This window comes from Apodemus sylvaticus, chromosome 4, assembly GCF_947179515.1.
Source record: "Apodemus sylvaticus chromosome 4, mApoSyl1.1, whole genome shotgun sequence".
NCBI lineage: Eukaryota > Metazoa > Chordata > Mammalia > Rodentia > Muridae > Apodemus > Apodemus sylvaticus.
Genome location: NC_067475.1, coordinates 135,057,265 through 135,066,991, shown reverse-complemented (window position 1 = coordinate 135,066,991; position 9,727 = coordinate 135,057,265). Strand labels below are relative to the sequence as shown.

The 9,727-nt window shown below is 46.9% G+C and overlaps 1 protein-coding gene across 1 annotated transcript; it reads left to right on the top strand.

Annotated features, from left to right (window-relative positions):
• The first annotated feature begins 5,749 nt into the window (after nucleotides 1–5,749).
• Nucleotides 5,750–6,712, top strand: Sox2 (SRY-box transcription factor 2). The gene has a single exon (XM_052178778.1). It carries the CDS (start codon nucleotides 5,753–5,755, stop codon nucleotides 6,710–6,712), a length of 960 nt encoding a protein of 319 aa, XP_052034738.1. The 5' UTR covers nucleotides 5,750–5,752.
• The last annotated feature ends 3,015 nt before the right edge of the window (nucleotides 6,713–9,727 follow it).

The window sequence follows — 9,727 nt, the reverse complement described above, 5'->3', positions numbered from 1 at the left end:
ACGTAAAAATATATGAACCATTGTAAGTTGTATGATTTTTACATACAGCACAGGAGACTCAAAAAGGCAATTTAAAATAATAATAATAATACGGTTCAAAGAGGGAAATATATTAAGTTTCTAACTGCCAAACTCTTTCTTTAAATGTATTTACCTCATCAGCGAGAGAAGAATGAATTGAGCACAATGGTCACTGGGCAGACCACCCTGCATTCCTCAGGTTTCAAGGGTCCTTGCAGCCCTTGAAGGAAATTATTTGGTAAAATTGGGTCTGGGCTTCAACAGTCCCTTGTCCATTTGTTGCCTATAATACCACTTCTGAAAATTAAAGGCAAGGTCCTGGAGAGACACAAGAAGAGAAAAATATGATTAAAGCCATTTTAAATCAGCAGCGTACCTTGTATCCATATGGTAAACCAAAAAGGGATAGAAGTCTGTGGCTGTTCTTGGTATCTTGAAAAATGGAGTATGGACCTGCCGGCCAGCTCTCACACTTGCCAAACACAACACTGAACATAGGAAGAAGGAGGGATGGGTAAGGCCCCATGAAAGGACGGCCATTTTCCTCAGAGTCATACTATGAAAATGAAGGAATCCCCTACAGGCTTTTCAGTAAAGGAAACTTAGGTCAGAGGAAAGGAGGCTTCCCAGAGATGGGACTCGTTTTCTAAATCCTTATCCTAACTCTCCTTATCTTCATTTCTCTAGCACACTTCTAGGTGATTAATTTTGGAAGGTATGTGGTTTTTGTGCACTTATTTGGAAAATAAATCTTAATGCATTTCTCAATCTTCATCTGTGTTTCCAAAATCTTAAAGCTTTCTCTGGTCCTTCTGAAGGCCCAGCAAGTGTCCCCACCTGTCATGTGGATTGACCCGGCTTTGTGTGTGTGTGTGTGTGTGTGTGTGTGTGTGTGACTTAGAGGGCAGGAGGAGGCATGCATCCTCTGTTTTCCTATAGTGTTGGAGGAGAGACAAATAGAACCTCGTCAGATTCATCAGCCATTTCCTAAGCTGCTCAACATTCTCTGTGTCTTTGGCTTTTAAAATCATGAACTTTCCCATAGTTTCTGTGTTTCAGTTTTTTGGGTTTTTTTTTTCTTTTTCTTTTTTCTTTTTTTTTTTTTTTTTTTTTTTTGTGGATTTATTTGTTTCTTGAATGCCACACTCCAAAGTAATTTTCTTTGCTGCAGAAGGATCCCCTGCTATGGTTGTGGCCAGAAGAGATGCTTAGAAGGTTAGTGTTTAAAGGACAGAGGAACTTAACAAAAGGGGGTGCACTTCGTTTGGTTAAAGCTGGTTCCCAATATATTTAACCAGTTCCAGAATTAGAACGCCTTTCTGTACATTTTCTCCTATTTTTCTTGCTCCTTTTCCTTATGTAATGAAATTAAAACTTTTGGAGCCCAGAGTTGACATTTTTCAGAAAATTGAGTTATCAAGGCAGTAATTATTTCTCGGGGAGATAAAACTCTCATAGCCCTAACTGTCAAATAGGGCCCTTTTCAGATTTTAATTACAAAATAAAATTAGTCTGCTCTTCCTCGGAATGGTTGGCGAGTGGTTAAACAGAGCTTTCCCCCAATACTGGTGGTCGTCAAACTCTGCTAATTAGCAATGCTGAGAAATTCCAGTTAACAAGGGCATTCTCCGAGACTCTGCAGGTCCCCTGCGGCTCGCCTTCATTTCCATAAGGAGATTAGGAGAGGAGGGGACCCACTCAAATGCAGATGCAGGAGCGAAGCGTTTTTAACAAGCATCATAATAGTAAGATGCTTGGCTAGTTCTCGCTAATTACTGCAACTTAAACCTCTATTTGCCACTAAGAAGAAAAAAATAAGCCTACAGTCTGCACCTCCACTGCATTGTCAGTTGGCTTCAGATATAATACTCAAGGAGAGAAAAATGTAAAAGATTTTTAAGCAAAATTGGGTTACACTTGGCAGTTAAGGCTTCTGCCTTGGGCCAATAACAGATCAAAATAAAATCTGATTACTCCAAGCATATGCTAACCACTAATGCTGGCCTAAAAGTGTATAGCGTTTTGCTGCCCGAGAAGGGAAGTGTTACATTAGATGAAGCACTTCCAATTTTCATAAACTATGCCAGTAGCAACATTTTAAATTCTCAGAGGATGTAGCACCCTGTTCCAAGTCTTTTTCTGATTGTCTGCTAGTCAATAGTGTATTGTTGCTGGTACTGTAGTCAGCTATTATAACCCCAAAAGAGGCTTGCCTCTGTCATGGGCTGGGGCTGTTATAGTTATTATTATACTTAGGGGATATGATGGTGTTGGATTGAAATTGGGTGGCCAGTGATCTAATTTTTTTCAATATGTTCTAAAAATATTATAATGAGAAAATGGGGTTTGCTACCGCCATCTTCTTTAATCTTATTTTCGCTGCACATTATTATGCATAGACAGCAGCCACCATTAGTTTATTGCCACTGATAAGTACAGTAGACTTAATTAAAATAAAGCTGCAAATAAATACTACAAATGATAACACGACTGTAATGCACTCCCATAGTTTATTCATATGATAAACCAATTAACAAGAGACCTAGCCAGACCCCTTACCCTCTTTAAGTAGATTATTATAGAGTTCAGGTGCAAACACACATCTGAGAGGTTCAGACTATCTATCCCAATGGGGGGGAAGAAAAAAAAAGATCCTCTTCCTACTAACCTTGAAAGAAAGATATCAAGATTTAAAGAGATGTTCTTTTATCGCCATCCAGTATCAGTATTTATATTAATAAATATCCGCCACCGTTGTCCACATCAACTCCTTGGGTTTTTTTGTTTTTTTTTTTTTTCTCTTCAAACTTAATTATCCATAAGCTCTTTCTAAGTTTTCAGAAAAATGCTATTAAGCACCTACGGATACATACACAATCACAAAGTGAATGCTCGGCCTGCCCTTCGTGGCGCGCGGACAATCATAATTCATTCATACTTTGAATCTCATAATTTATACCTATTTTCCCCTTGTTTAACCTCCCACTTATCTGGCGGTTCTATGTACATTTCTAAGTTAAGCAAATTAAATTTGATTCTTATGATTTCGTCCCACGGTTTATATGATATGTTAACTTTTCTTTTGTTTAGATTATGTGTAATTAGTTTGATCTTCTATCCTCCTCGGGTTTTTTTTGTTTTTTTTTTACTTTATTTTTACACACCTTCTTTTAAAGGTAAAAGCAATCTCGGAAAAGCGAGTCCACCAGCAGGGGGCGCAGCAGCCACATCTCAGAAACTAGGCGCTCTGGAAAGTCGGTGGCCGCCTTCCCTTTGCTCTGGTCTCCAGAGATTCGTGTTGAGCGTAATAGTACACCCCGATTAAGCAGAAAACAATGCTTTAATTTGAAGAGTCCCAAATATTTACGCGTTTCTATAAGTCCTTTCCGGGTTCCCAAGAACTAAAGCAACCAAAACTTAAGGAGAACCTGGGGGCAAGGAGAGGGAGGAGTAGAGAAAGAAATTATTTATTTCAAGTTTACAAAAATTTCTTTACCACAACTTTTCTGGCTCTAAAGTGGGCATAGTTAGCTGAGTGTGACAATAACAGCCAAGCCTGGGAGAATAGGGACGTGGGGGTGGGTGGGGGTGGGGAAGAGGCGGTGATGGGCAGAGAGGGAAGCATAAACAGTGCAGTTTGTAAGGACAATGCGTGGAGCGTGGCCGGCAGATACCCTTCTGAACGTTTTCTTTAGGCTGAGTTGGGGTAGATGAGGGGAGGAGGGGCTGAGAGTATTGCTGAAAAAAAAAAAAAGAAGAAGAAAATAAGTAACCCCGATGGTTTAAGCTCTTTATTTAAAAAAAAAAAAATGGCATCAGGACTTTCTTCTTTCTCTCCCCTCTTTTGTACCCAAGTGCATTTTAGCCACAAAGGTTCCAACAAGAGAGTGGAAGGAAACTTAGACGGGGCTTTGTTTGACTCCGTGTAGCGACAACAAGAGAAACAAAACTACCTATTTGTAACGGACGTGGTGTTGTGGCTCTGGGCTTTTTGAGCGCCTGCCGATTGAAATCTTTACGTCTGGACAATGGGAGATCGGCTAAAATTACCCTCTCGGGTCCCGAGCAGGCAAGATTCTTGAGCCCCTACCCCCGCCCCCAGCCCACTCTCCCACAGCCTGGGCTTGCTCGGTCCCGGCTCCTCGGGTTCGGCCGGCCTTCTCTGCGCACGCCGCCTGCACCTGCACCTCTGGACCCCGCGCGTTTCCCAGGCCCTGGCGCCTCCCGGTCGGGCCTTTGCGGCCACCACCGTGCCAGGCGGCGGGGGCAAGCCCGCTGCGCTGCCCCATCCTGGGAACGCTGCGTGGGAGGGAGTGTGCGAGAGCAGCCGAAATGCCACCTCCGCGCCTCGCGGTGGGATGCCAGGAAGTTGCGTGACCCTCCCCCATCCCCTGCACTCCCGAAGCTTCTTTCTGTTGATTCTTTCGTTCCCAAGCTCTCCTCTCAAACTGCCACCACTGAAATCCTCTTGTGTCGGGGTTGGGAGTTAGAAAGAGAGGGAGGGAGCAGAGTTCAAGCTTTGCCTTTTGCACCCTATGGGTGAGACAGATTGGTGGAGGAGTTAAGTTAGGGTTGAGGACACGTGCTGCGGTTCCTTGGGCCACACCTGAGTCCGCCTAGGAGAAGGCTGTGAACCAGGCCTGGCCACAGTTCTGATCTACAGTCAGCCACATGGGCAGATGACTCGTGTTTGAGAACAGAACCGATGACAAGGAAGCCAGGAGGGCGCTGAGGCCTGAGGCTTGGGTCTAACTCCTGGTCTGTACTGTGGGAAGAGGGGGTGAGTGGGTGTTGGCAACAAGGTTGGAAGAGCGGCTGGGACAGAGAGCAGTGCCGCGGATGAGCGGAGGAACAATGGCACACCACCTCCGGCCCTGCCAGCTTCCTGAAATACTAGTTGGACGGTCGCCCTGAACCACCCATGGGCCTTGCCCCACCCTGGCCCCAGCTTCCCGCGCCCCATCCACCCCCATGTCCCCAAGACAGAGCCAATATTCCGTAGCATGGGGGGAAAGGAGTTGTCGTCTTGGTGCTGTTTACCCACTTCCTTCGAACAGGCGTGCGCCGTGACCTGTTGCTGAGAACGGGGGGGGATACAAAGGTTCCCCCGCGGCCGGCTGCAGGCTGCGGGCCCGCCTCCCCCGCGCGGTTCGGGGCACAGCGCTCTGCCTGGCTCGGCTCGGCGGCGCGGCAGGCCCCGCCCCCTTTCATGCAAAACCCTCTGGCGAGGCTGGGCTCCAGCGCAGGAGCCGGCGCTCGCTGATTGGCCGCCGGAAACCCATTTATTCCCTGACAGCCCCCATCACATGGATGGTTGTCTATTAACTTGTTCAAAAAAGTATCAGGAGTTGTCAAGGCAGAGAAGAGAGTGTTTGCAAAAAGGGAAAAGTACTTTGCTGCCTCTTTAAGACTAGGGCTGGGAGAAAGAAGAGGAGAGAGAAAGAAAGGAGAGAAGTTTGGAGCCCGAGGCTTAAGCCTTTCCAAAAACTAATCACAACAATCGCGGCGGCCCGAGGAGGAGAGCGCCTGTTTTTTCATCCCAATTGCACTTCGCCCGTCTCGAGCTCCGCTTCCCCCCAACTATTCTCCGCCAGATCTCCGCGCAGGGCCGTGCACACCGACGCCCCCGCCCGCGGCCCCGGCATCCCGGCCCCCGCGCGCGGCCCCCGCAGTCCCGGCCGGGCCGAGGGTCGGCGGCCGCCGGCGGGCCGCGCCCGCGCCCAGCGCCCGCATGTATAACATGATGGAGACGGAGCTGAAGCCGCCGGGCCCGCAGCAAGCTTCGGGGGGCGGCGGCGGAGGAGGCAACGCCACGGCGGCGGCGACCGGCGGCAACCAGAAGAACAGCCCGGACCGTGTCAAGAGGCCCATGAACGCCTTCATGGTGTGGTCCCGGGGGCAGCGGCGTAAGATGGCCCAGGAGAACCCCAAGATGCACAACTCGGAGATCAGCAAGCGCCTGGGCGCCGAGTGGAAACTTTTGTCGGAGACCGAGAAGCGGCCGTTCATCGACGAGGCCAAGCGGCTGCGCGCTCTGCACATGAAGGAGCACCCGGATTATAAATACCGGCCGCGGCGGAAAACCAAGACGCTCATGAAGAAGGATAAGTACACGCTTCCCGGAGGCTTGCTGGCCCCCGGCGGGAACAGCATGGCGAGCGGGGTTGGGGTGGGCGCCGGCCTGGGTGCGGGCGTGAACCAGCGCATGGACAGCTACGCGCACATGAACGGCTGGAGCAACGGCAGCTACAGCATGATGCAGGAGCAGCTGGGCTACCCGCAGCACCCGGGCCTCAACGCTCACGGCGCCGCACAGATGCAGCCGATGCACCGCTACGACGTCAGCGCCCTGCAGTACAACTCCATGACCAGCTCGCAGACCTACATGAACGGCTCGCCCACCTACAGCATGTCCTACTCGCAGCAGGGCACCCCCGGTATGGCGCTGGGCTCCATGGGCTCTGTGGTCAAGTCCGAGGCCAGTTCCAGCCCCCCCGTGGTTACCTCTTCCTCCCACTCCAGGGCGCCCTGCCAGGCCGGGGACCTCCGGGACATGATCAGCATGTACCTCCCCGGCGCCGAGGTGCCGGAGCCCGCTGCGCCCAGTAGACTGCACATGGCCCAGCACTACCAGAGCGGCCCGGTGCCCGGCACGGCCATTAACGGCACACTGCCCCTGTCGCACATGTGAGGGCCGGACCGCGAACTGGAGAAGGGGAAAAGATTTTCAAAGAGATACAAGGGAATTGGGAGGGGTGCAAAAGAGGAGAGTTAAGAAAAATCTGATGTGCTCAAAAGGAAAAAAAAAATCTTCCGCAGTAAAATGACAGCTGCGGGATAAAACCACCAATCCCATCCAAATTAACGCAAAAACCGTGATGCCGACTAGAAAACTTTTATGAGAGATCTTGGGACTTCTTTTTGGGGGACTATTTTTGTACAGAGAAAACCTGAGGGCGGCGGGGAGGGCGGGGGAATCGGACCATGTATAGATCTGGAGGAAAGAAAAAAAAACTACGCAAAACTTTTTTTTAAAGTTCTAGTGGTACGTTAGGCGCTTCGCAGGGAGTTCGCAAAAGTCTTTACCAGTAATATTTAGAGCTAGACTCCGGGCGATGAAAAAAAAAGTTTTAATATTTGCAAGCAACTTTTGTACAGTATTTATCGAGATAAACATGGCAATCAAATGTCCATTGTTTATAAGCTGAGAATTTGCCAATATTTTTCGAGGAAAGGGTTCTTGCTGGGTTTTGATTCTGCAGCTTAAATTTAGGACCGTTACAAACAAGGAAGGAGTTTATTCGCTTTTGGACATTTTAGTTTTAAAATTGTACAAAAGGAAAAACATGAGAGCAAGTACTGGCCAAGACCATTTTCGTGGTCTTGTTTAGGACAAACGTTCTAGATTGTACTAAATTTTTAACTTACTGTTAAAGGCAAAAAAAATATGTCCATGCAGGTTGATATCGTTGGTAATTTATAATAGCTTTTGTTCAATCCCACTCTTCCATTTTGTTGACATAAAAAATATGGAATTACTGTGTTTGAAATATTTTCTTATGGTTTGTAATATTTCTGTAAATTGTGATATTTTAAGGTTTTTTTTCTCCCCCTTTTATTTTCCGTAGTTGTATTTTAAAAGATTCGGCTCTGTTATTGGGATCAGGCTGCCGAGAATCCATGTATATATTTGAACTAATACCATCCCTTATAACAGCTACATTTTCAACTTAAGTTTTTACTCCATTATGCACAGTTTGAGATAAATAAATTTTTGAAATATGGACACTGAAATTATGCCTGAGTCTTTTCATTTCTTTGGCTAGCATGCTTCTACATAACTTCTTTGGGAACTGGATAACTGTTCAGCCACCAAGATCTTGGTGTTACCAGCAATGTCTGTTAGTGTTAACTGCAGAAGAAAAAGAACGATGGTTGGATGATTAATAACGGGAAACTGAAATGCGCTGACATTTCTAGAATAAAAACTAGAGGCATATATTGTAAGTCCACCCCCTCGTTTCCTGAGCATCGTGAATAAGCGCGGGGTGGCTTTAAGCTCTTGTAGCACTTGTTGCCAGAACGAGTGAATTCTGAAATTTTTCATGTAGCTTAGCAGATGGGGTACTGAGCCAAATCAGAACCAGGTTGGCTGGGTTGGTTTTCATTTTCTTCACAACACAATGGCCCTTTGAAATGTGGTTTATAGGGGGAAAACGATGCTTCTTGTATCGGAATAATTACAAAGTAGACACGCCGTGTGTTCTGCGGGGTAGGTGGTTGGGTGACTCTAGCCCTGCTATTGTGTGAGGAAACAAGTGGTTTTCTGTCTTTGTTTCCTCCTGACTTCATAAACTTTGTCCTCTACGTTTTCCTGTTTGGGGATGAGGGAAAAGTGATGAGCGACTTGCAAAATTCCCTTAATTATCATGGACTTTTTATTTATTTATTTCCCCCCTTTCTCCCCCAACCCCCACTCCGGATTCCACTTCTTAATTTGGCAGCACGGGTCCAAGCCTGTAATCTCAAATCGGAAAATCTCTGCAGCTGGTTACACGCAAAAGAGAAGCCAGGCAACAGACATATTACAGAAGAAAGCTCTCGACTCCGAGGTAGATATTTCGCATTGTGCGCTTCTGATCACATTTGGACAGGATTGTGCTTTTGATCTGTTAACTGTTTTACTACAGTAGTAGAGAGAGGGGGAGGAGAGAGGGTGGGGAAACGAGATTGGATTTGCTGTTTTCTTTTGCCCCAGGAAAAGTAAAGAGGCAGGCGACGTCCTCGGCTGGAGCGGGAAAGTTGGGGGGACCGCCGTGGTCTTTAAGTTAATCAGCGGGTCTGGGGTAGCCGAGGCCGCTGGCCCACTTTCCTTTTATTTTTTATTTTTTCCTGTGTGTGAGCCTAGCTTCGGTCATCTTCTATCCAAAGGTACCAAGAACCAGGAATGGGGCGTCCTTACGAGTTCTGCATTGATTGCCTATTTCTAGAGCGTCCTGCACCTCTGCAGAAAGAAGTTAGGATCCCGTTGGCGCTTTCTGCCCTTCAGCCGAGTACCGGCCGCAGCCAGTTCACTCTGCCTCTAGGCCTATATCGCCTCTTTTGCAAGGAAGTAATTTCTTGAAGAGCTACTAATGTTCGGTGGAGGATTATGAAGGTCTTGTTTTCTGCGTTTCTATTTCTTCTAGGTCGTTTCATTTCAGGTGTATAGTGGGTTGTTTACTTCTTTATTTTCGATTTAGGGTAAAGTACTGGGAAGGGACATTTATTCAGTTCCCAGTCCAAGCTAGGCAGGTTCTCCTCTAATTAATGCAGAGACTCTAAAAGAATTTCCCCGGGCTCGGCCAGCCATTGTGATGCATATAGGATTATTCACGTGGTAATGAGCACATTCGACAGTTCTTGCACACACGTAGGAATAAAAGAAACTTTGAATAAAGAACCTAACGTTGGTGTAGGGGTAGAGGGGAGGAAATTCCCGGAACTCGAGCCAATGGGCAGTATAGAATGTATATGCTTGAAAATTAATATATCTTAGGGAGATATATATACAAATTTTAAAATAATTGACCCGACTCAGTCTCTCAACTTAAAGGAACAAGAGGACGACTCTGCATATCTGACCCAAATCAAACACTTTGGGGAGATGCTCAGGTTTAAATATTTTGCAAGACAGAAGACCACTTCTGAGAGCTGAACTCATTTA

What these genes read in the sequence shown, in the direction of transcription:
- Sox2 (XM_052178778.1), top strand. Translation starts at nt 5,753, where the DNA reads ATGTATAACATGATGGAGACGGAGCTGAAGCCGCCGGGCCCGCAGCAA.